The sequence below is a fragment of the Furipterus horrens genome, unplaced genomic scaffold, assembly GCF_987537825.1.
Source record: "Furipterus horrens unplaced genomic scaffold, mFurHor1.1.pri manual_scaffold_1, whole genome shotgun sequence".
NCBI lineage: Eukaryota > Metazoa > Chordata > Mammalia > Chiroptera > Furipteridae > Furipterus > Furipterus horrens.
Genome location: NW_028327171.1, coordinates 149,572,163 through 149,597,623, shown reverse-complemented (window position 1 = coordinate 149,597,623; position 25,461 = coordinate 149,572,163). Strand labels below are relative to the sequence as shown.

Genomic DNA, 25,461 nt, shown 5'->3' with positions numbered 1-25,461 from the left:
AGATTTTTATTTGATTTGATTCCACTGAAACTAGGATACCAGAATACCATTGTTGCTGGAAGTCTTATTACAAAATCAAACCTGCATGGTGAGCTGCTTTGATAATTCATTTTCTGTTATTATTTAACATTTTTAGAGTATGTCACTAATGTTCACTAACCGTGATGGGATAAATCTGCAGTGAGAAGTCTCTAATTCAAAGAATTTCTTTAATTTAAGGGTTATATTATAAATGAGCTTATAGCTTTTAAAGTTGTACTTTTTAAAAAAGTTATGTATCATTGGAAAATTGAACAAAGACATTACAATATTTCTAAATACAGCTTTGGGTGTTGGTGCATACATAGAATATGGGACTTCAACCCATTTAGCAGAGATCCTTGAATCCTTATTAGATCATACAGTTAATACAGATTTCATATAAGTACAACATTGCAAAATAGCCCTCATGCTTGTTATGGGAGAATTATGGTAAGCAAAATATCATGCCTCACTTACAAAGGGAGGGTTTAAAAAATTTTTTTTTAACATTCTCAGCTCTTCAGAATACTGTTTAAAATCTAGAAATATGTAATACAAAATGCAGGACTTTCACTTCTCACAGAATCTGGTGTCAGACTATAGTAGGTTAAGAGCAATGGAGTGTAGGAGAAGGGGGCTGATAAAGTAGACTGCAATGTGAAATGACATCTGACAGAAAAGACAATAAAAAATTCTTAAAGGCACTGTGTTGTCTGTTACCCCATGTCACCTCATATCTTAGATATCATTTGTATCTGAAAAAATGTTAATTTATATTAGTAACCGTAACCCCTTTAGTATGTTTTGTCACCCATCCTAAACAGATTTTCAGAAATGGTTTAGTTTTTAAAATATTTTCAGAGTTAAGCTTATATTATCACTTAAGTAGAGCACCTCATTCCCTAATGATGCTTAGTAACATATTTCTGTTACTCCTACAGAAAAATTTATCAAATCTCTGTACTAGCATTGGCTAATAATAATATTGTAGATAGGTAGATACCCCGTTTATTAATATAAGTAATATCAAGCTCATTTCTGATATAACCCTCTTACATTTAGTTGCTGTGCATAACTATCTATCTACTTGTCAATGCTAGTATATATGTGCTGGAATTTTATAACATGAATTTGATCCTGTTTTGAATTTTAATGTCTTTAAAAAAAATAACATAGTTTTATTCCTGGCAAAAAGACTCTTTTATTCCAGAATTATATAGATACTTTCAGGGAGTTTTTGTAATAACCCGTAGTCTTTGGGAAAGCATCAGTGTGGGGAGAAGCTTTCCTAAAAACTGCTATTTAAATTTGTCTTCATTCCTTAATTGTTGCCCTGAAACTTTGGAACAAGCTCTTGCTCAATAAAAGTGGTGTTATATATATATATTTTTGGATGGTAAATTAAATCTTATTGTATGAAACTTTAAAAAGAAAATCTCCTTTAAAGTTTGTTCTCAGTGATTGTATTTAAAAACTGTGTAGTACATAACTTCTTTTTTTTCTTCAATAGCAATGATCAAAGCTGAAGAAAGCAGGTAAGCAATTTTAGATATTAATACATATTTAGGAATTTGATATTTTCTATAATCTTGTTTTAATTTGTCAATAGTATTAGCATGTTTGGCCTTACAATTTGGTGTCTGGATTATTTGAGGATGAGGAGAGGGATATTTTAATCAAGGTACACAAGTGATGCTTTACTAGACAGTGATTATTTTAATTTGGACTGCATCATTTATGAATTAAGATTGTGTTATAGAAAAATCCAAAATTTGCTTTAACTTTATTTGGGACTGGAAGAAGTATTATATCTATATATCTCTTCCTTTGTTCGGGTTTTTCTTTTAGAGGATGAAATGAATGAAATTTAAAGATCTTTATAGAAATTTATGATACAGGTCAAATTTTATGGCATGATATGATCTGATAGGCTATTTGTAAATGAAAACAGTTGTTAGACTTTTGGAAAAGGAGGGTGTTAGCTGCGTATGTATCATACTTTTAATTTAATTCATGAATGGTTGCTGAATTAAATCAAAGTAATCCAGTTTCATTTTGTGATTTTAATTTTTTTGAATGGCATAACAAGTTCAGCAGCAATACCTTTTATCCATTTTAAGAGTTTCTCTTGTTCATTTCATTGTATGATAATTAAAAACTAGCTGTATTTGGCTTTGTGATTATTAGGAATAAAATAACCAGTTTTCTTTTCTTTCTAAATGTGTAGTAAGCAAGAAGAATGCACCACAGCATCAGTAGCCCCAGTTCCTACAACAGAAATTCCAACCACAATGAGCACCATGGCTGCCGCAGAGGCAGCAGCTGCTGTTGTTGCAGCGGCCGCAGCTGCAGCAGCCGCTGCTGCTGCCGCCAATGCCAGTGCCTCCACCTCTGCTTCTAACACTGTTGGTGGAACTGCTCCAGTTGTTCCTGAGCCTGAAGTTACTTCAATTGTTGCTACTGTTGTAGATAATGAAAACACAGTAACAATTTCAACTGAAGAACAGGCACAACTTACTGGTACCCCTGCTATTCAGGATCAAAGTGCTGAAGTGTCCAGTAATGCTGGAGAAGAAACGTCTAAGGAAACTGTAGCTGAGTAAGTTTATTAGCTTGTTTTCTGCAATCAGTACAGACAAGAAATAGCCAGTTTAGTCAGTGGACATTAAGAGTTAATTTTTTTAGAACATTTGAGGTGGTGAACACACGATATAGTGTACAAGATTACATGTTGTGGAATTGTGCACCTGAAACCTATTTAATTTTGCTGACCAGCATCACTTCAATAAATTCAATAAAAGGGGGGAAAGGAGAAAAATCAAAGCATAAGCCTTAAGATAATAGATCATTTTTGAGACTGAATTTTGTTGGGGTCATGCTATCAAATTCTTGCCAAACTAATGCACAGAAGAGCTTCCTAGTATGAGAAACAAATTTAAAGGGGTGCTTAAAACTTTAGTAATCAAGATATATCATATTGTGGTGCAGTATTTTAAAATAATCAGTGCAAAAAGTCCATGATTAATAAAATATTAAAATTTTAAATAAACATCAGTATTACTGACTATGCCTCAGTCGCAAATACGGCTTGGCACAGCACTGCAAAGAAGTTTGCTATAGTTTGATATTGAACAAACAAGCAAAATTCAATAGGCAAAAATAAAGATAACACTTGGCAGGATATAGGGAAATTATTAGTAAAATTAAATTCGCACATTTTTAATAAGGCAAAAGTTTGCAAGTACTTACATACCTGTGATCTAGTAATATTTCATATAGTGGTGCTTTTATATAGCTATAAAAAGTAATCTTGAGTTGTGCTTCTTGACTTTAATGATGTTCACATGAAAAAAAAGTTAACCATGATGTCAAGATTGAAACATGATCACCCATCTTAATATTTAAACATATAGCTTTCCTCTCTCCCTTTTTGTAAAACTTCTGTTTTCTTAAGTACATTTCTCAAAGTGCAAAAAGCTTTATAACTCTCCTGATGTTTAAAAGTTTAAAATATATATACAGTATGTGTATATGTGGTGTATTTGAAGGCATTAAAGTATTTTTTTACATTGTATTTATATCCTGCCCTTATTTTATATGTTTAAAATAAATATACATATATGAGACACTACACATTAAGTTGAATGATGACATCTTTAATAACATGCAAAAGTTTTAAGTGTTCTACTCATAGACATTTAGGCTTCTAGAATAACATTCTTTTAATCTTTTTATACTTACTATATATTTCTACCATTATTTGTTTTTCATAATTTTAACACTTGTTTCCTGCTTTTCTTGCATGTATTTAGAGAATGTCAGTGGTTTTTTTTGTTAGTGTGTTCTCCATTATCTTTCTCTAAGCATTCTGCTTAAAAGTTTTTTTCTTGTTTTTTCTTGTGAACTGTTTTGATATAAGAAAAAATACAAGCATTATACAACTTTTTATTTCTTAAAAACCCCAAACTGTCAAAGAGTAAATACTTGGCGTTTTGTAGATCCTCAGGTCTGTCACAGAGACTAGTTTTGCTGTGGTAACACATAATCAGTCATAAACAGTGTAAACTTCATGAGCATGGTTATGTTCTAGTAAAGGTGTATTTATAGAAATGGGCAGCAGGCTGGATTTGGCCCAGGGGTCATCATTTGCCCACCCTGGTTTAGATTCATCTCTCTCTTTTTTTTTAACTTATGCATGCTTATCCAAATTCTCAGTTAATGGCACTAAAATGAAGGCACTGAATATGTTTTGTAAACCATTTAAAAGTATTAAGTTGTGCACTAGTGGAACCAAGTGTTTTAGTGTAATTAAATTTTTATTTTGGTCTGTGTGCAGGGTCTTAATAACTGAATGTTTCAGAAAAAAATATATATTACCTTTATTTCTTTATGTTTAGGTAAGTATGTGGGGTTCATATAGGAGAATTTAATCTGACATTGTCAAATTTTAGCTCAACACCAAATAAATTTTTCTGAGTGAAACAGATGTTTATTTAAATTATAAATAACATGTTTAAATTTCTCTCTAGTTTTACTCCCAAAAAAGAAGAGGAAGAAAGCCAACCAGCAAAAAAAACATATACTTGGAATACAAAGGAGGAGGCAAAGCAAGCATTTAAAGAATTATTGAAAGAAAAGGTATTTCTATTGCAAGTTTCTATATGACATAAAATAATTAAGAAATGAAGTTACTCTTCATTGCAATGAGTACTGTGATGTTATTGAAAATGCTAATTTTATAAACTTGTAACTGAAATGAAGTAAATTTTACTCTTTGAAAACATTTTTTCGTGGAACTGACTTTAACAATAAAGTACTGTGTGCAAAAGTATAAAATACATTTCACTTCTATATTTAATATAATGTTTTTTAATTCATAAATCATATTTATCTTTTCATCAGTAGCCTTAAGTATTCATGCTCTGTTTAAATTTCAGTTTAAGTATTCTTTTTAGTCTAGGTATATTAGTACCCAGACTTGGCTTGCTTCAGTAAGAAATTATTTTTTTAGACCTTTTTAAAAAACTCCTATAAAGGAAAGGGTTTGTTTGCAGTGAGTGTTATACTTTGTTTCCTGTTGTATACCTTTATTAGTGTATAGTTTTAATTTTTCATTAAATGGTTTTCAGCGGGTACCATCTAATGCTTCATGGGAGCAAGCTATGAAAATGATCATTAATGATCCACGGTACAGGTAATGCATTGACTTTTTTTAAAATTTACTTTTCACTTTGAGTATAGCAAGCCTAGCAAATACAGAATTGTATGAAACAATATAACTTTCCACTTCCATTGTCTTCTATTATTTTGGATACCAAGAAGAGAGCTGTTCTCTATTTGATATAAACCAAAAAAGGCTTTGTCATACAATTTAAGTACCCTGCCCTGTTATAGATGAAATTAGAATTACTTTGAAAGTAGAAATTATTTTCTATAATTATTTCTTTAATATCTTCTTGAAATTTTCTTGTGAATAAGATCAGTTGTATTATTTTTCAAAGCACCAATATTTGATCATTTTCCTCCCTTGTTTTACTCTTATGTGGCATTTTTCTGTTATTTAGTGCTTTAGCAAAGTTGAGTGAAAAAAAACAGGCCTTTAATGCCTATAAAGTTCAGACGGAGAAAGAAGAAAAAGAAGAAGCAAGGTCAAAATACAAAGAGGCTAAGGAATCCTTTCAGCGTTTTCTTGAAAATCATGAGAAAATGACATCCACAACCAGATACAAGTAAGATTTTTAGTGATGCATGGTATATGTATAGTGAGCTGTTTCTGTGTCAGACTTTTTGCAAGGTACAGTTAACTGTTCCAGAGTAGAAGCTCATTAAATGAAACTAGATGATTGTGAACATAGCAGTTTTATTAGGTACATGATAAATCAATAGTTGAATGTAGAAATTTATAGACACACTGAGTTGTTAGGGACTAGAGCTAGTCTATACTTAATATAAGAATTGAAATTTTTGGTATCTGTGATGGAAATAGTCTATTTTCTTTAAATATAGCATTTTTAAAACTTGTATTTACAAAGCATTCTTGATTTTAGAGTACTTTATTATTTAAAACTGGGTAATTCAATATTAACATGCAGTACTGCTATTAAGTTCATTTTTGCTGTGTCCTTCATTATCTTTGTCATTCTTCTAGAAGAGCCTTAGTGAAAAACTCTGTTTCCTTAAATATTCCCATTTTATGTGTTAGTTAAATTTCTGACAACTTTTTAAAATCTGTAATTTAGCTCCATGGGCAGTTTGATAGTTTCTCTGGCTACCCTCAGAATTAGATACAGTCTAGACTACAAAACATTGCTCCACTAGAATTCACACCTGTAGCCTAAGGAGAAATGGAGGCCTAAGGTATTTTTATTCTTTTTCTTAATTTTTCAAAAGTTTTTTTTTATAATATAGTCATAAATTTAGAGTGGAAGAGAGTGTTCATTGAGTGGTTTTAAATTTAGAGTAAAATTAAAATGGTTTAAGAGTAAATTTTATTGTATAATATAGAGTAACATTTAATTTTTAACATAGAAAAGCAGAGCAAATGTTTGGTGAGATGGAAGTCTGGAATGCAATATCAGAACGAGACCGTCTTGAAATCTATGAAGATGTTTTATTCTTTCTTTCAAAGAAAGAAAAGGTACAATTTACTCTCACTGGTAATTATAGATAAAACAAGATGTTTCTTCATTCTGATTAGTAGTTACTGTATAACATGTCCATTTTTGTTGATGGTTTATTAGTTTATATGGAGCAGCAGATCTGTTTATTAGAAAATTGGATAGCTTCTCTTAAGTATTAGTGTGGACATAAGTAAGTACAGATTTATCTATTTCTTGAATTGTCACTAATTGGCTGTTTTATGCCTACTTTGAGAGAGAAGATACTCAGTGTTTTTGCTAAACACTTTTATTTATTATTATTTTATAAGAAGGGCAATACTATGTAATGGTTTCCACTAAAATGTACATATAGGATAGTGTTTTAAAATACCTCTTTTGCTCACGACAATTGTATGCATTAAATTGTGTATTATCCAGTCTTCAAAAGACTTGCAGAAATGGATTATTAACAAACATTTATCTGTTTGTTAATGAAGATCTTAGCATTTAGTCATTGTGTGATATGTTTGCAGTAACCTTAGTTTTTTAGACCATGCCTGTAGTACATAGTTGTAGGAAGAGTCATTTATTGAGGAAAGGAGACATGTTTTCCAGATTCTGGCTATAGAAGAGAGGTGAAAAAAATTGAAGGTAGGTACCAAGCCAAGCAATTAGGCTAGAGCATTGGAAAGGTAAATAATGTTGATATTCAAAGTATATGGAAATTTGATCATCAATTAGAATATAAAGAAGCCTTTACCAATTGCAGTTCAGATGTACTTTCTTTGAACATCAAAACATGTATTCATACCTTTGATTTAGGAGCAAGCAAAGCAGTTGCGAAAGAGAAACTGGGAAGCCTTAAAAAACATACTTGACAACATGGCTAATGTAACATACTCTACTACTTGGTCTGAAGCCCAGCAGTATCTAATGGATAATCCAACTTTTGCAGAAGATGAGGAATTACAGAGTAAGCATAATAACTAAATGGAGAAACAGTTTTTAACAGGTTGTCAAGCAGCAAGGGAATGTCACCTTTTTTATGAGATGACTAAATTTTACACAGTTGTCTCTTCATTTTTGGAAAGGTGTTTTGTGTCCAGTTAGGATATTTCTTTCTAATTGTTTCGTGATTTGGGACAAAAATATTTTCCCAGAAATCTAGACTTAGCTTTGTTAGATAATCTTTTAAATATGTTTATCATTCGTTAAACTTGAAATTGTCTTTGTGTGACTTTGTAGGATCCAAATTAATTACCACATTTTACTGTCTTAGAGATTTGCAAAATGCAAAAAATATATTAGCATTATCTTCTGTTAAGCTTCTTCAAATTCTGTCTTTCTTACTACCTAGTTATCTTTTAAATTACATTTTTGATTACCCTTCTGAATACCATGCTTTGGGAAGTTTGGGACAGGGCCTAGAACTTTATCCTTTGAAATCCTCTGGGTAATTCTGACATTGCTGACAAATCTTATCACAATTTTATTTTCATTAGTTGTGTCGTGTGTAGTCTTTCATTCTCAAATGTAGGTTTGTTTGAGGAGGTTGGTTTTTTTGTTTTTTGTTTTTGGAATTTTCCTTAAATGTTTCCCATTTAGATGATTATGAGTCTCATTTGAGTTTAAATACAAATATTTTGGAAAGGTGAGTTTTGACATTAATAGGAAGTTAATGCAAATAATTAAACCGCTTTTCATACTGATATTTGACATTAATTTTTTAACTGAAAAAAAACCTCTAGATATGGATAAAGAAGATGCATTAATTTGCTTCGAAGAACACATTAGGGCTTTAGAAAAAGAAGAAGAAGAAGAAAAACAGAAGAGTTTGCTGAGAGAACGGAGACGACAACGTAAAAATAGAGAATCTTTTCAGGTATTAAAATTTTTCTTTTCTATCTTCTATATAATACGGTTAATGAGATTCAACAATGCTATAAACAATTTTGAGACACTTGATCCCAGCTCACTAATGTAAGCTTTGTGAAGTATTCATGCACATTTAACTCCTCTAAGTGTGCAATAACTTATGACTTCACTTAAGAAGTGCAACCATTTTAGTCCAGGGCAATACAGAAGGCTGTAGCAAATTTGGTATTTAAGGAACAGATTGGTAAATGAGGTTTTACTTGGGAAACAAAAGTAGGATGAGGGGAGACTAAAACAAAATATGTGTGATGAGTCCTTAGTACTAGTTGGTTTTTAGACTCCAGAAAATTATAGGGAATACTGTGTTATAGTTTGGAGAATGGGCCAGAATTCTAAAATGTTATACATGAGAGCTGAAATCACATATCTGTTATATGGGCAGTTTCATTTTCGCCTCCAAGTACCATTTTTTATTCTCTTAGTAATGGAGAATAACATGGAGCAATGAATTGTAATGATAGCAGTTCGCATTAATTGATTGCTTACTACTTAATACATTTTAAATTTAAATCTTTTCATCTTTATGGCAGCCTTGTATTATAAGAGTAGGTACTGTTTTTGTTATGTCCACTTAGAAAGATAAGGAAATTATCTGGGAGAGGAGAAGTGACTTGCTCAATTTCAACTACTTAATAGTGGAGCCAAAATTTGAATCTGTGCAGTCTTAATTACAGAGTCTTGTCCATTAAACACTGTATTAGAATATAATATTCACTCACTTATCGTGGGTATTACATTCTAGACACCCCGGTGAAGTAGGAACCTTATATTTATTCTACACTCTTAAACCTATGTAACTTTAAAAACATATGTATACATTACGCAAAATCCTGCGGTATAGTGAAAAATCCGCGATAAATAATTAAATATAATATTTTTTAAAATCCCGCGATACAGTGAGGCCGTGATAAGTAACCGCAATATAGAGAGGGACTACTGTAAATGCTAAGTTACAGGAGCTTAAACAAGTGTATTTCTTTTCTTAATATATTTTATTATGTTGTTACAGTAGTTCCAATTTTTTCCCATTTGCTCCCCTCTGCCCAGTATCACCCTTCCCCCAGCAATCCCACTCCTCTTAGTTCATATCCATGGGTCATGCGTATAAGTTCTTTGGCTTCACCCTTTCCTATATTATTCTTAACTTCCCCCTGTCTGTTTTGTACCAACCAATTATGCTTCTTAATCCCTGCACCATTTCCCCATTTCTCCCCCTTCCCCCTCCCAGCTGAAAACCCTCCCAAATGATTCCCATACCTATGATTCTGTTTCTATTCTGGTTTGCTTAGTTGGGTTTTGTTTTTATTTTTAGATTCAGTTGTTGATAGTTTTGAGTTTGTTGTCATTTTAGTGTTCATAGTTTTGATTTTCTTTTCCTCAAGTCCCTTTGACATTTCATATAATAATAACTTGGTGATGATGAACTCCTTTAGCTTCACCTTGTCTGGGAAGCACTTTATCTGCCCTTCCATTCCAAATGATAGCTTTGCTGGATAGAGTAATCTTGGTTGTAGGTTGCCTTTCATCACATTAAATACTGCTTGCCAGTCCCTTCCTGCCTGCAAAGTGTCCTCTGAGAAATTAGCTGATAGTCCTATAGTCACCCCTCTGTAGGCAACTCTCCACCTCTCTCTTGCTGCCCCCAGGACTCTCTTTCTCTTTCACCGTTGGCATCTCAATCATGATGCGTCCTGGTGTTGTCCCCTCTAGGTCCAGCTCACCCGAGACCCTCTGTACTTCCCAGACCTGTATGTCCATCTCCTTGGCAAAATTTGGGAGGTTTTCCTCTTTTTTTTCAATTCTTGCTTCCTTATTCTGCACTGTTTGACTGTTTTTTTCTTATGTTCCAAATCATTGATTTGAACCCCGGTTTCCTTCCCTTCCACATTAGTTTTGTGTGGATTTTCTTTCGTTTCACTTAGCATAGCCTTTACTTCTTCTCTTACGCGTTTGCAGTACTCAAGCATGTCTGTCAAGCCTGTGAGCATCTTTATCACCAGTGTTTTGAATTCTGCATCTGTTAGGTTGTTTATCTCTTCATCTGTGAGGTTGGCTACCTCCTCGTCACTTAGTTCTCCCACTGGAACCTTGATCTGTTTCCCCTTTTGGGCCATACTTCTCTGTCTCCTCATTCTGACAGGCTCCTGTGTTTGCCTCCTCGTCCCAGGTAGAGCTGTCGCTCGTGTTACATTGTAAGGGGCAGCGCCTTAGGGATTCATCAGTACAGGGTGACCTGTTTAACCACGTTGTGGTGCTGTATGTGGGGGAGGGGTTTGAGAGGGAGCAATGCCGCCTGCCCAGCACTCGCCCCTTTTCCAGACACCTCTCCCACTTCTGCACCAGACTAGTGCCTCTAGCAGCTGCCCTGGCCATCGTTCCCAGAGTGGGTGGGTCTGCAGACCAGACGTTCTAGGATCATGGGGGCCCTTTAAACAAGCAGACTCTGCTGAGACCTGCAGTTTCTGTCTCCACCCCAACCCCCACTGGTCTGCACAGTCAGAAGCAATGAGGCTTGATTTTCTCCGGTGCTGGGACCATGAGCTACAAGGTCTGGTGAGGAGCTCAGAATGCTCCCTAGGTGTGCATCCCGACTTTTAAAAATGTGTACCTGCGCTTTCTGCCGGCCTACCATTGTTGCTGCTGCTGCCGCTGCCACACCAAGTCCTCTTTGCCCAGGCTCCGCTCCTCCTACATGTCTGGATGAGTATTTCTTCTTTATATCTTTGTTTGCTGGACTTCCATGTAGTAAGATATTCTGGAACTTACGGTTGTTTCTAGTTTTGATGTAGTTGTATTCCTTCTTAGTTGTGGAGGGAGACGCAGTGTGTCTGTCTACGCCTCTATCTTAGCCGTAAGTCTCCCCTGCTTTTCTCTTGAATAGCTGTTTTAACAAGTGTATTTCTTAAAATAACACGTTTGATCTAGGGTAGGGCACATTGCCATGCCCTAAGGCAGTGGTTCTCAAAACTTAGTATGCATCAGAATCATCTAGAGGGCTTTTTTAAAAACTTGGGCTACCATGTTCAAGGTCACTAACCATCTTATATATCACAGCTCATAGCATTAATTTAGTTCTCATTCCATAAAAACTTACATTTTCAACTCTTGATAGGTTCCTTTACTTTATCAAAGGGATCATTTAGAGGATTGTTAAAAACACAGATTGTTGAGCCTTACCATCAGAGTTTGGTATGGTGGGTCTGGGATAGGTTCTGAGAATTTGCATGAAGGTGATATTGACTTGTGGCTCATACTTGGAGTATTGTCCTAAATTATTAAACTTGTGCACATGTTTTAGGACTGTGTTTTTCCCATGATCACATGTAAATTGGGAAGGGCAGTCCTTTGTTTTGTTTTGTTCTTTATTTTTTTATTACATAATTTTATTCCTGGCTATATAAACAAATGCTAACAGGAGAAACAGAAGTCCCCCATCCACACACAGCAATTTAACAGATAAGAGAACATTTAAAATAAATGAAAAACACAGATTAGAAATTTTAAACTTTGTTATGGCTTTAAAACATTAATGTCTAATACAGTTAGAAATCACATTCATATCTCAATTTTTTTTTTTTAAGTACGGCTTCTTATTTAAAAAAACGTACTATATCCCATTAGAACTGGAAATGCAGGCCTGGCTAACCACTATGAGGCCCTGTGTCTTTCCCATGGTGGTGGTGTCCACTGTGGCAGGGTGTCTACAAGCCTGCCTGGGTTTCCCAGACCAGATTTCCACTTACAGATAGTAAAACAATGCACATGATCCTCAACTTCACATCCAAGGCTCTAGAAGTTAAATTTCCACTTCATAGGATACCACTGCTTTTTAAAGCACTTATTATTAAACATGTTGTAAAAAATACTGTAGACAACTACTGTAAAAAAAGACAGACTCACACATGTATACACATATACCCCTTACACTCTGCTGATGTGAGTGAGAATCTGGGACACTTTGTCTCTTTCCTCTCCATCACTGCCACCCTGCCCCTCCATCCTAACAGAACTTGCCAAGTAAATTAAGAGGGCATTTCTTTTTAAATCTAGTGATACAGGATTTCTACTCCTTAATACTCAGTTGCTGAGAATTTAGTCACATGGCCATACCTAGCTAAAAAGAAAGCTAGAAAATTAGATTTTTAAGTAAGCAGCCATGTTCCTGGGAAGAAGGGGAAGATAGGTTTTTTAGAAGGTCAATTAATACTCTTCTGCAACCAGTGAGCTTTAATGTCTCTTATGAAAGCTTTGCAATAGTTTAAAATAAGGAACCCTTTATGATAAAATAATAATATAACAAAAGTAGGAAATCTGCATCACAGGAAGAATGTACAGTCTAAGTACTGGGACTGGAGAATGTGTAGAAGAAATCCTAACATAAAGGCCACATGGGTATTCTAGGTAAACCTAAACTATGGCTTTAAATCAGACTGGTATAGATCTGGCATTACATTTGATAACTATCGATATAACTGGTGTTAGCATGTTATATTGGTTTTGCTTCAGTTCAGTAAATTTCCTGTGTCATTGTATTACCTGTCAGAAGGTATATTTAGAAGACCAGTAAAATAAATTAGAAAATTGACATTTAGAATAAAAGATCATGAATGGAAAGAACATTCTCACTAATGGTATGATAATGGCTGTCAATTTATTGAGTACTACTTGCCAGTCAGATTAGAATAAATATTTGTGACTAGGAATAGCTAACTTTTTTAAGTCTTAAAATTGGTATTTGAACTTATATCAAGAGTGGAAAGGAATGATCAGGGACTTTAAAGGAGAACCAGGAGAATGTGTACTGTCTCAGAAGCCAAGGTGGAGTTTTAAGATAGAGCCACTGCTTGGCCCTTAGATAAATAGCATCAGAGGCATCTGGGAAGTTACAGAAATGCAGATTCCGAAACCCCATACCAGACCTGTTGTGTCTAATTCTGAGGGTGGGGTCCGATAGTCTATTGATTTTTACCAGTCTTTAAATTATTCTTTGAGAAACTGCTGAGGTAGAGGAACCCACCAAAAGTAGCAAATGTTAAGAATTTGAAATAAGACTAAAAGAATACTTTTAGGTGTAGCATTTAAGGTATTTAGTAGGGTAAAAGTAAACAGAGACAAAATTAGACCTTTCTTGCAGATATTTTAATGATAAAATTCAAGTGAGTTCAGGGATAAGAGAATGGCTTTCCTTGAGTAAGAGACATCAGTCGAGATAGAATGAAGAAAGAATCGAATGATAGAGGTATCTCTCATTAAGCAAAGTCTTAGGAGGTTTGGAAATTAAGCATATATATCAGCGGTTCTCAACCTGTGGGTCGTGACCCCTTTGGGGGTCGAACGACCCTTTCACAGGGGTCACCTAAAACCATCGGAAAACACAGATATAATTACATATTTTTGTGATTAATTACTATGCTTTAATTATGTTCAATTTGTAACAAAATACATCCTGCATATCAGATATTTACATTATGATTCATAACAGTAACAAAATTACAGTTATGAAGTATCAACGGAAATAATTTTATGGTTGGAGGTCACCACAACATGAGGAACTGTATTAAAGGGTTGTGGCATTAGGAAGGTTGAGAACCACTGATATATATGAATAGGTACATTATGAACAACATAAGGAGTCGGAAGGAGAGGAGGGGAAAAAAATATATGAAATTGGCTAGGAGGCAGTGAGTGCCAATGTTACCAGAGAAACCCTGGTTCTTTTCTAAGACACAGTAAGGAATTACAGATCAGCAAACCTGGTAGGATGCATACAAAGTTTGTTAGTGAATGGGAGAGCAAAAGCAAGAGTGGCCAAAGGCCTGGGTAATGTGCTTGCCCTAGGGTGGCTGGAGGCCCAGTGGTGAGAGGGCCAAGAGCGCCATGAGAGCCAAGAGAGTCCTTTGTTCTGAGGACTTACATAGTTGGTGGGACGGGGGTGAAGAAGTTACATATTTGACGAATAAAGGTGGTACCAGCTTTCTCAGGGGGATGTGACTACCCAAACTTAGGTATGTGTGGGGGTCTGTTAGCTTGAATCCTTACCTTGCTCCAGACTCCCTTTGTTCATTTTGCATGCATGACAGGAGGCAGGTAGTTAATCATAATTGTTTTATGGGCATTTTCTTTGGGCACCATGGACCCTCTCCTACCTTTCTGGCCTTGGGATGACTAGTTTCAAAAGCTTTCTCTCCCAGATAGTGGAAAGGATACCTAGAATTTAAAGAACTTCCTTCCTCCTCCTCCTGTGTTAGCAGGGTGTTTTCTTGTAATGTAATACCTGGCAATATTATAGGACCAGATTTAGGACTGCTGAGTTAGTCGGTGAGACATGTCTCCCTCTGCTTCTAGCCTCTTCTGTTGTTAGATTACAGTGATGAGGGCTCTGCCTTTATTTCCCCTCAGCTACTCATTCTACTGTAACACCAAGGTTGGGAACCTCCCTGCTAAGGGAAGGAGAAATACCAGGCTCAGACAGCTTTGAAGCAGCTAGCCTTCTCGTCATCGGCAGCCGTCCGTCTGGAGAGACGATGGCGTAGCTTCTTGAGAGTCTATCTGCACCGCCGAGAATGGCTGTGCAGTAGCCTTCTATAATGTTAAATACCAGGCTCCTGCCCCACCCCACTCTCTAAGATGGGATTAGTAAATAAAAGGAGTAAGAACCATAGAATTTTAGCATAATGGTTTTCAAACCTGAATTCATATCAGTCATCTAGTGGTCTTTAAAAAGTAAATTACAAATATCCAGCTTTAAATCAGAATTTTAAAAAACAATCCAGGTAATTGTAATTTTCACTCAGGTTAGGGATTCACTATTGAAATGGTTTCAATATCAAAATTTTAGACTTTTCAGATCTTAGTATCCTGAAAGTGAAACAAATACTAGCAAAACAGGTATAATAGAGTGAGGTGGATTCAAAGATCCTAGAGAGCATCATTGCAGATGATTTCTGAGGTACTTGAGAGACTCAAAAGAGGGAGCAAGTGAGGAACACAATAGTGGTTGGATTAAGGTAGCATTTATGTTGTAGGAAGGATAGGAACAGAAGGATAGGTAATAAATTAGAGAAAAGAATGTTGGAAATACAAGAATATGGACATGCTTATTGTTCGAAGAGGAGTTACCTATGTCTGGTGTTACTCAGGACAGTGCTATCCAATAAAAATTTGTGTACAACATACGCGATTTTAATTTTTTGTTAATTTTTAATTTTAATAATCTTTTCTTTCACCCAGTATATCCAAAATATTACCATTTAATATGCAGTATTTTTTTAATTGATATTTTTTGCTAATCTTCAAAATCATTGTGTGCTATACATGGATTACACACCTCAATTCAGACTAGTCACATTTCATGTACTGAAAAGCTACATTTAACCAGTGGCTACCATATTGAATACTGCAGGTTTAGGAATTTTAGAAGCAAAATTTGGGGTCATTGTTCTTTAGGAACATTTATTTATAGGATTAAACTCCCTAAGGATTTGGAAAAGCAGGAAATTCTGAGTGCTAACGTCCTAATATGGTGCCCTGATAATCTGCAAATAGTATAAAAGAATGAAGAAGAGAAATTAAAATAAGCATAGGAAGATTTGAAATTAAGGTAGTAATACAGAGTGGAAATAGGTTTTCAAATCAGATATAGGGGTTGAATCCTAACTCCCCAAAATACTTAATGTATTACTTTGGTAAAATTACATGTCTTCCTCTTAAGAGGTCCATGTTTGTTTAGAAAATCAAATAAAATATAAAAACACCCAGAACATATCAGGCACTATGTTAAAAACAAAAAGTATATTTTACAGGAAACATGCATACACATTCTTTAGCATCATCATTTGAGATAGATAATACCCAATATTTTAAGTTTACTTTTACCTTTATATCTTATTTAAAAAAAAAACTGGAGATGATATTCCATCTTACAGGACAATATACTAAAGCCTGGAAAGATAATGTAGCTTTTCAAAGGTCCTTTTCTTTGAAGTACAAAATACTTTTTTTTTTTGCGCCTCAAAGCGGATTATACTTTCATCAAGGAGCCACCTTAATGTTTACTCCTAAGCATATTAGCGATAATATTGGTAGAAGAGTTTTGAATATTGCTGTGTTTTTAACATATGTTCATGGTACACTAATATTTTTCTGAAGTCCTCAGAGATGACTTCAATATAATGGGGTTTGTTGTTGATGTTATTAACGGTTCTTCATTTTTTTCCAGATATTTTTAGATGAATTACATGAACATGGACAACTGCATTCTATGTCATCTTGGATGGAATTGTATCCAACAATTAGTTCTGACATTAGATTCACTAATATGCTTGGTCAGCCGGGTGAGATTCTTTTCTTCCGTAACTTAGTTATGATAGTAGTTGGAATGGGCCATGGGGTTGTGTTGAGAAATGGGAAGGAGGGGCACTTTATTTTGTTTTATAAACAAAAAAATAATTGCAGCTCTTTAGTTAGAGCTAGCTTTTGACTTCTTTAGTTTTTTCATTAGGATCAACTGCACTTGACCTTTTCAAGTTTTATGTTGAGGATCTTAAAGCACGTTATCATGATGAGAAGAAAATAATAAAAGACATTCTAAAGGTAAATAGTATACTTACTATACACTTAATCTGTGGTGTATTTTAAAAATTGACTTTGTGTTTCTTTGATATATGTGTTATTAACAAGATTTCTGGGTTTCTTTAGGATAAAGGATTTGTAGTTGAAGTAAATACTACTTTTGAAGACTTTGTGGCAGTAATCAGTTCAACTAAAAGATCAACCACATTAGATGCTGGAAATATTAAGTTGGCTTTTAATAGTGTAAGTTATTGTCTTTACTATCATAAACAAATTTAATAGTACAGTTTTTAACGTATTCAACTAAAAGTACTTAAGTTGTAGGATACTGGAATAAGGGAATAGGAGTAGGATTTCATAAAGTAGTAGATAGTCTTTCAGGGTAAGGTAAAAGAAAATAATATATTTAGATGATGGGCTGATGTTAAGCTCTGCTCAACTGGTGTTATAAATTGGATCTTAACATAAATAATGGGAGAATACTTAAATTAAAAGTCACAAGCCCTGACTAGTGCAGCTCAGTTGGTTGGGCATTGTCCCACAAAGTGAAAGGTCACTGGTTTGACTCCTGGTCAGGGCACATTCTTGGGTTGCAGGTTTGGTACTGTCGGGGCATGTGTGGAAGGTACCAATCTGATGTTTCTCTCCCTTTCTTTCTCCCTTACTCTCTAAAAATAAATAAATAAACTCTTTAATAATAATGAATTGCTTCAACTAACCAAAATTATTGTACTACTGTAACTGATTAAATGATTTTCTAAAAGTTACTAGAAAAGGCAGAAGCTCGTGAACGTGAAAGAGAAAAAGAGGAGGCTCGAAAGATGAAACGGAAAGAATCTGCATTTAAGAGTATGTTGAAACAAGCTACTCCTCCAATAGAACTGGATGCTGTCTGGGAAGATGTATGTATATTTTTGAATTTTTCCTAATGAATTATTTCCTTTACAATTGAAAATATTACTTTTAGTTTTTGTCATCTATAGCCACAAAAATAAGCTGAAGTTATTAGTAGACTTTATTAGATATATTGAGACTAGATTAAAAGTATAAAGTCAGCTGTGACTGCATTTAGCAATATTTGTTAAAAATGGTATGGATTTCAGAGTAAAGAAAATCATAGAGTTTGAGGGGAATGGACTGTCACATTTTTCATGTGCTGGTTTTTTTGTTTTTTTTTTGTTTTGTTTTGGGGGGGGATCATATTGGTGTGCGTTTTCGGCATTAATGTATTTATTGCATGTCTGAAATTTTCAGATCCGGGAGAGATTTGTAAAAGAGCCAGCATTTGAGGATATAACTCTAGAGTCTGAAAGAAAACGAATATTTAAAGATTTTATGCATGTGCTTGAGGTAATTTTCGTAACTGGCTGAAATACAAACTATATAAAATTTTTTTTAAAAATTAAGGAATTCAGAATGATAAGTATATTTCTTAAATTACACTGCTTTTATACAAATGTAGTTACCTGCGATACTTAGGCATTTCTTTTTTTTCTCTTTTAAATAGAAACTGCTTTTAAGTGAAACAAATATAACTTGCATGGGAATATGAAGATTTGTTTGGAGACTATTCATATTTGTTTCATATTTTTACAATGTTTTAGAAATTCAGTTTAGCAGCCGTATCGACTGACTAGTAAACCTAAAGAAAACAAAAACTGTTTTCCGCTTTTTAAGATTCTAAGCATATACTTAAAATATTATACTACATTAGATGTATTGAAAACTCAGGGGGCATTCTGAAAAATAGTGAAATAAGTTTTGTTAGAGTAATGATAAAATTGCAAGTTACTTTATTTGCTGAATAAGGGTATTTTGATGAAGATTTCAGGTAGGCACTTGTATATAGTAATTCATTCCTGTGTGAGCCAGGCAGTTCTAATTGTTAAACAAGTATTACATATATGAATGGAATCCTCACAGTAATCCTATGAAGTTAAAGATGAGTAGACTGAGGCAAAGAGAAAGAATTTACAGGAAGGGATCCAACACAGGCTGTTTGACTCCAGAGTCAATACTTTTAACAAACATGCTATGCTGCCAGTTATAGACAAACCGACAGTTTTACAACAGTCTGAAAACTGGCATGTATTTACTACAATGTTGCATAGTGATTGATTGACTGTTTCATTGTATTTATTGTTCTTGATGAATACCAATATGGACAAGTTTGCTCTGTTAATATACCCCCATGTACTCCATATTGTTTCCCAGTTGCCTCTAGATCTTTTCTACTGTGTTTTTGACTAGCATTATCTGTAGTAACTTGGAGCTTGTCAGAAATGCAGAACCTCAGACCCCATCAGCAGAATTCCTGAATCAGAATCATCATTTTAACAATATTTTCAAGTTCTAGAATGTACATTTAATTGTGTTAACATTTTCCCCTGATTCTTTCATGATCTGTGCTGGGGGTAAAATGGTGAGGTCATAAATGGAGATAAAGTTGGTAGTACAGGGAATGGCTGAACCCATTAGAATAGGTTTTTGGAACCCAATATTCTGGGCCTTGAGGTAGAAAAGGAAAAATTAGCATTCAGTGACAAAACGGAAGTCCCTCCGAAGCCATATTTTCCATTTCCTCTTGTAAACTGAAGCAAACTTTATTTTCAAAGCTATAGCTATGTTGGGGGCAAGGAGTTTATACTGTAGCATTTCCTTATTCCTGCTAGCCTGATAATAAGAGTTAAAATCCACAGAGACAGCACTTTTTGTTTTTGATTTCACGTGCAGTTATGGTGCCTATGGATGGATGTCTTGGGTGAGAAGGGAATGCTCCTGTGTGAAAAGAAATGAGTAGATTTTGTATTTATTCTGAGATCAGCCTCTATTAGTTCAAGGACAGCTCTGAGGTAGTTCTTTACCTTGGTATTGAGCCATGAGAAAACCATGTCTGAATGCAATTGTATTCCATTGTTTTTGAAAGCAATGTAACTGTTCTGTAAATTATACCTTCCTGTAGTATATCAGTTATGCCTGCTAACCCACACCCTTTTCACTCCTACAGAAAGTACTTTATTAATATTTTTAAACATTGTTGTGTTTAGCAATCTAAATGATAGTTAAGAGGGATCAGAAGAGAACCTTTTAAGTGATTATAATTCTTTACACAGTTTCGAAGGAGCACATCCTAAATATGCAAAATGAACTTAATTGTATAGTTTTTAAAAATTCTTGATGATCTAATGTCTAAAGTAAATGTGAACTTCTGAATATTTTTTTCTTTGCTCCTGTAGCATGAATGTCAACATCATCATTCAAAGAACAAGAAACATTCTAAAAAATCGAAAAAACACCACAGGAAACGTTCCCGCTCTCGATCGGTAAGGAAGTTTATTAGATGGCGTCATAAGTGTATTGAAACATTTATGAGCATCATTATGAATAAAATTATTTGTATTGTTTAGGGGTCAGATTCAGATGACGACGACAGCCATACAAAGAAAAAAAGACAGCGATCAGAGTCTCGTTCTGCTTCAGAACATTCTTCCAGTGCTGAGTCTGGTAAGCGTTATCTTTTAATTTGATTAAAATCATTGACACTTCGATAATCTCAAATTCTGACACAGTTTTCTTTTTCACGCTGCTTAGAGAGAAGTTACAAGAAGTCAAAAAAACACAAGAAGAAAAGCAAGAAGAGGAGACATAAGTCTGTAAGCAGTTTTTTAATTTTTACAGTAGGATTTTGCCCTTAACTTCCCTAGTGGCAGTAGAACCTTTTCTGTCTACTACTCTGTGGTCCAACAGTATATGTGGGCCTAAATTCAAGAGGTTTGTAGTTGATCTTTATCTTAATCTTCCATTAAAATCTTTTGGTGAGCTTTGGAAAAAATTAAAAATTACACACAGTATTAAGATTTCCACTCTGTTTTTTTAAGTTATCTTAGAGAAAGATGCAGGTCTTTGTGTTTTATGTGTGTTACAGCTGTTGTTTAGAGCTACTTAACCTTAGGTACACCTAGGGGTCTTTTTCAGAATGTAAGGACCTGGATGTTACCACAAACCTGTTGAATGAGATTCTTTTCATGCTGCTGGCTTGAATTTATGCATATCTAATGAAGGACTGCTTGTTTAAACACTGACATTACATTTTAAATAATTGCTGCTGCTCAGTCGCAAACTTGAGTGAAGAATTTATTATACAGCTGTCAACCTAATATGTGATTGAGCTAATCACAGCATCTTATGTTCACAATAAGTAATATTTTACTGGGTGTGTGGAAATGTACCTTCATCCATTAGTGAATCTCTTTTAGTGGTGTATATTACCCTTGTCAGAATGTCGTCCTTTCTGCAGAAAAGGTCACTTCCTCCATGAATCTTCCGAAATGTTATAGAATCCTTGAGCTTAACGATTTAAATTTCAATGCTGTGGGAACACATACTTTGTTATATGTGGATTTTCCTAAATATTACCTATATGGGGATTTGTCTTTATGAAATGCTAACTTTTTTTATTTACACAGGACTCTCCAGAGTCAGATGCTGAGCGAGAGAAGGATAAAAAAGAAAAAGACCGGGATAGTGAAAAAGACAGAACTAGACAAAGATCAGAATCAAAACACAAATCACCTAAGAAAAAGACTGGAAAGGATTCTTCTGTGAGTATTTAGTATCCTTTCATACTATTATTTTTAAAATACAAAAATGGAGACTATTATTAAAATTCTGATGGTGTTTAAAGACTTTTTTGAGGTCTACTACCATTAAAGAAGACAATGAAAGTTCAGTTAACTGCCTTTCAGACAAAATAGTTTTCTAATATATGTGGTCATAAATGACCCAGTTGGAGAGTCCTAAATCTTATATTCCTTAAAAAGAAAATAGCATTCCATAGCTATTGTTGTAACTAAGAAAGGAAGATATGGTCTTCTGTGTTATGCATTCTTACTAAGAAGTGCAACTGCACATTGTCTACCTGACTTTAAGGAATATAAAATTTAAGAGACTCAAATCAGGGTTCTCCCTCCATATACTCACAGTTGTCATTGTTGTTATCTGGTTTCAAAAGGTAACATTCCAATAACTTGGAAATAATCATTGGGATAAGAGGTGAGGGCAAATAGGAGGGAACTAGAAGCAAAAATTAATACTCTTAATATCAAATTATGTAATTAGTCCTTATATTCCCATATGCAGGCATGTTTGTATACATATATACTAATCATAGCATAATGGCACAAATCTTCTCAGCCTTGCCATTCTTCCCTGAAATGCCGTGGGCTTAGCAAGGATTATGCTGAGAATTACCAGTGGAGAGTTTAAACCATGTGGACAAGCCCTGGCTCTCCCACTGGATATTCTGATTCAGTTACTATAAGGTGGAGGGTATTTGTTTGCTTGCTTGTTTGTTTTAAAGGCTGCACTGGTGAGTCCTGCACATCCTTGGGGAAAAATGAGTATTTCCTCTATACCTATTAGCAGCATAACAGTTCTTCTCCCTGATAGTAGGGTAAATGAAATTCCTGAAGGGAAAGGGGATAGGTGAACTCTCCACTTTTCAAAGATTGTTTCTCACAAATAATGCATTACTATTTTTGTTTGAATTTTTTCTTCAGCCTAAGTCCTGTGCTGCTCACAAACCTTGAACGTTTGTACTAAGCATACATTTTTATAATATAAAACACTCATAAAACAACTTAGAATCTGCAGATTAGCAAGAAATATAGTGCATAAGAAATGAACACCTGACTTCCATTAAATGGAAAGAGGATGTTTCATAATCAATTGTGTAAGAGGAAGGAAAAGAAACTGGTATGTACCATTTTCCCTGATTTATAGATTGTTTACTTAAAAACCTCATTCTAAATTAAGAGTCTCTCCTAATATAACCAAGGTATATAAACTTAGTTAGCAGCCCATTGATAGGCTTTGGGGAAAGAAGTAGTAAGTCATTAAACTATATGATGTATCTGTTTCTGTGAAAGAGAATTCATAGAGCTTTGGATTCTTTTTTCAAAAAAAGAATTAATTATTCCTTAACCTTACTTTTGAGTACCAATATGAAATGTAATTCTATCCAATGTCTTTTTAGGGTAATTGGGATACTTCTGGCAGTGAACTGAGTGAAGGGGAATTGGAAAAGCGCAGAAGGACCCTTTTGGAGCAACTGGATGATGATCAATAAATTATACCAAATATATGTTTACAGTATGATTTAAAGTCTAATGCAGACCAAGGACTCTATTTTAAGTTCAATTGAAATAACACTGGGTTTTAATTATATCACAGGGAAAAAAGTGCATTTAAGTATTGTTATTGTGGACTTTATAAAAGCAAAGGAAATTGAAAATAACTTTTGATTCTGTAACAAGAATCATATTTTCATACGGTCATAACTGTTTCTCTGTGACCCTTTCTTAGGGCACTGCAGGATGGATTAAAGGTGGCAATTTACTGATAACTGCAGATGTCTCTACTTTGTTCTAAAGCCTAAGTCGTTAAGATGATTTGAAGATATAATGAAACTTTTTTTTTTATATTTACTCGTACCAAAAAAACACCAGCAACTGAAAAAACTTTTTTTGTGCACTACCCAACTGGTTGAAGCTAATCTGATCTTTTATGGTGAACCCAGAAATAGGTGTTCTTAATGAAGACCTGATAGACCCTTAACTGTAGTGGTGCTAGTGAGCACTGCTATAATAAAGCCACCATTATTTTTTATGAAACATCTGAATACATTTTAAAAGGCTATTGTGAGGGCATTATTTTGAGGTGATGTTTTAAACTTTAACATCAAGTCAAATTGTAGATTAGTTTAAATATATTGCCTTAAGGACCTACTAAAGAATGTGCCACCAAACTTTAAAGTGATAGTTGCAATATCCTTGTCTAAAACAAAAATCAATGTTGACTTAAACATTTTCTTTAACAATTGTCTTTTTCTTTTATTTTTAATTCGATCTTCTCTCATTTTTTTCATTGAGGAAGGCTTTTACCTTCCCTACTCACTGAGAAGTATTGACTTCGTGGTACACATTCTAAAGCATTTCTGATTTGAATATTTTTGTACATTTTTATCAATTATTAAACCTTCTCTTCTAGCGTGTACTAGTATTTATTTCTACATAAACTGCTCAGCTTTTAAAAAAATTGTATGATCATTTAAATATAAAGAAACTAAATCCCTGAAATTTTGCTTCCACTTACCCACATAGCTAAATCACTTTCCTTTTTTAATATAATCAGTGCATTTCAGGCCCCTGTATTTGTTTTTGATCTTTGAATTTCTACAGAATACTTTAGAGAGGCAATGGTTTGAAGCTAGAATACTTATTACATGCTAACTTTTGAAAGTTGGTAATGTAATTTATACTGTATTCCTTCAGTGCAGGATTTTTTTTTTAATAGTAAATTTTAGTACATATTTTTTGGTTTATCTTAGGTTTTGTTTTGTTTTAATGGATACACAAATGTTCGTTTTATTTTGTTTTTCATCATCCTAATGAATTTGAAAAGTGGAATTGACAGAATGACTTTTTCCCATCCCTCTCTGTTTCAATTAAATCTGTCCAGTTGAAAGCTTCAAAAAAAGGCAGTGGGTGGGGGTAGGTTTCTCAAGTTCTCCCTACTTTTCTGATGTGAAATATGATATGACTTTGTAGAAAGTGAGAACCATTATTTTTAGAAAATGTGAAGTAATCAAGTTCCTTGCTTGAGTCTCCTATTGTATATTAGAACCAAAACAACTACTTAAACAGGGATTCACCTACACTTAATTTTCAGAGGTCCTGTTATAATGATAGTTAATATTGCCAATCATGTCTAACACCTGACATGGAATTCAGTGGTAAAATCTTTAAAATACGTATATGATACTGGCAGAAATACTAGTGATGTTTCCCAAGAGAATTTAGAATCTGTAAAATGTTTTAATTCTATTAATGATGATTTTTTAAAGTACAACTTCAAAGTTTTGATTTTTCTATTTAAATAAAAAACTGTTTGATGTGTTTTAGCATGTCCTCAAAATAAATTTCTGTATTTCTTACACTGTCTTATCACAACCTCAGATCCCTACAGGACAATACAAATTCAAGTTTCCCTATAGTTCACCCATGAAAATTATTTTACCTAAAACAAAACTAGTGAACAAATTACAAATCAAAATCCAACATCCTTATTATAAGAGATGTTATTAAAGTGACTACAATCCTTGTCTACCACCCTTTGATGATACCATCAAATGAGATTTAGTTGCCAGAAAGATACTGTCCAGTCTGAAGGCACAGGTGATGGGAAAATTCTTAGTATTTTTAACCAATTAGATTAAAATTTTAGGTTTCAAAATCTTCACTCTGCTAAAAGTGAAATGCTTTAAAATGCTGGTTCC

At 34.1% G+C, this 25,461-nt stretch overlaps 1 protein-coding gene across 8 annotated transcripts in view; it reads left to right on the top strand.

Annotated features, from left to right (window-relative positions):
• PRPF40A (pre-mRNA processing factor 40A) overlaps positions 1 to 25,086 on the top strand; it is a 57,910-nt gene extending 32,824 nt beyond the window's left edge. For 2 of the 8 annotated variants that reach the window (XM_090279869.1, XM_090279905.1), the window contains exons 8-26: positions 35 to 88; positions 1,532 to 1,556; positions 2,249 to 2,620; positions 4,551 to 4,659; positions 5,151 to 5,215; positions 5,586 to 5,750; positions 6,550 to 6,658; positions 7,443 to 7,593; positions 8,369 to 8,502; positions 16,774 to 16,888; positions 17,056 to 17,147; positions 17,253 to 17,369; positions 17,891 to 18,028; positions 18,381 to 18,476; positions 20,363 to 20,449; positions 20,534 to 20,630; positions 20,718 to 20,779; positions 21,593 to 21,727; positions 23,161 to 25,086. In XM_090279869.1, coding sequence (XP_090135995.1) covers positions 35 to 88; positions 1,532 to 1,556; positions 2,249 to 2,620; positions 4,551 to 4,659; positions 5,151 to 5,215; positions 5,586 to 5,750; positions 6,550 to 6,658; positions 7,443 to 7,593; positions 8,369 to 8,502; positions 16,774 to 16,888; positions 17,056 to 17,147; positions 17,253 to 17,369; positions 17,891 to 18,028; positions 18,381 to 18,476; positions 20,363 to 20,449; positions 20,534 to 20,630; positions 20,718 to 20,779; positions 21,593 to 21,727; positions 23,161 to 23,253 — 2,216 coding nt within the window. In that variant the 3' untranslated portion in view covers positions 23,254 to 25,086. Of the gene's footprint in view, positions 1 to 34; positions 89 to 1,531; positions 1,557 to 2,248; positions 2,621 to 4,550; positions 4,660 to 5,150; positions 5,216 to 5,585; positions 5,751 to 6,549; positions 6,659 to 7,442; positions 7,594 to 8,368; positions 8,503 to 16,773; positions 16,889 to 17,043; positions 17,148 to 17,252; positions 17,370 to 17,890; positions 18,029 to 18,380; positions 18,477 to 20,362; positions 20,450 to 20,533; positions 20,631 to 20,717; positions 20,780 to 21,592; positions 21,728 to 23,160 lie in introns of all 8 variants that reach the window. The other 6 variants (XM_090279859.1, XM_090279896.1, XM_090279886.1 and 3 more) reach the window with 3 other exon arrangements.
• Positions 25,087 to 25,461: the final 375 nt, after the last annotated feature.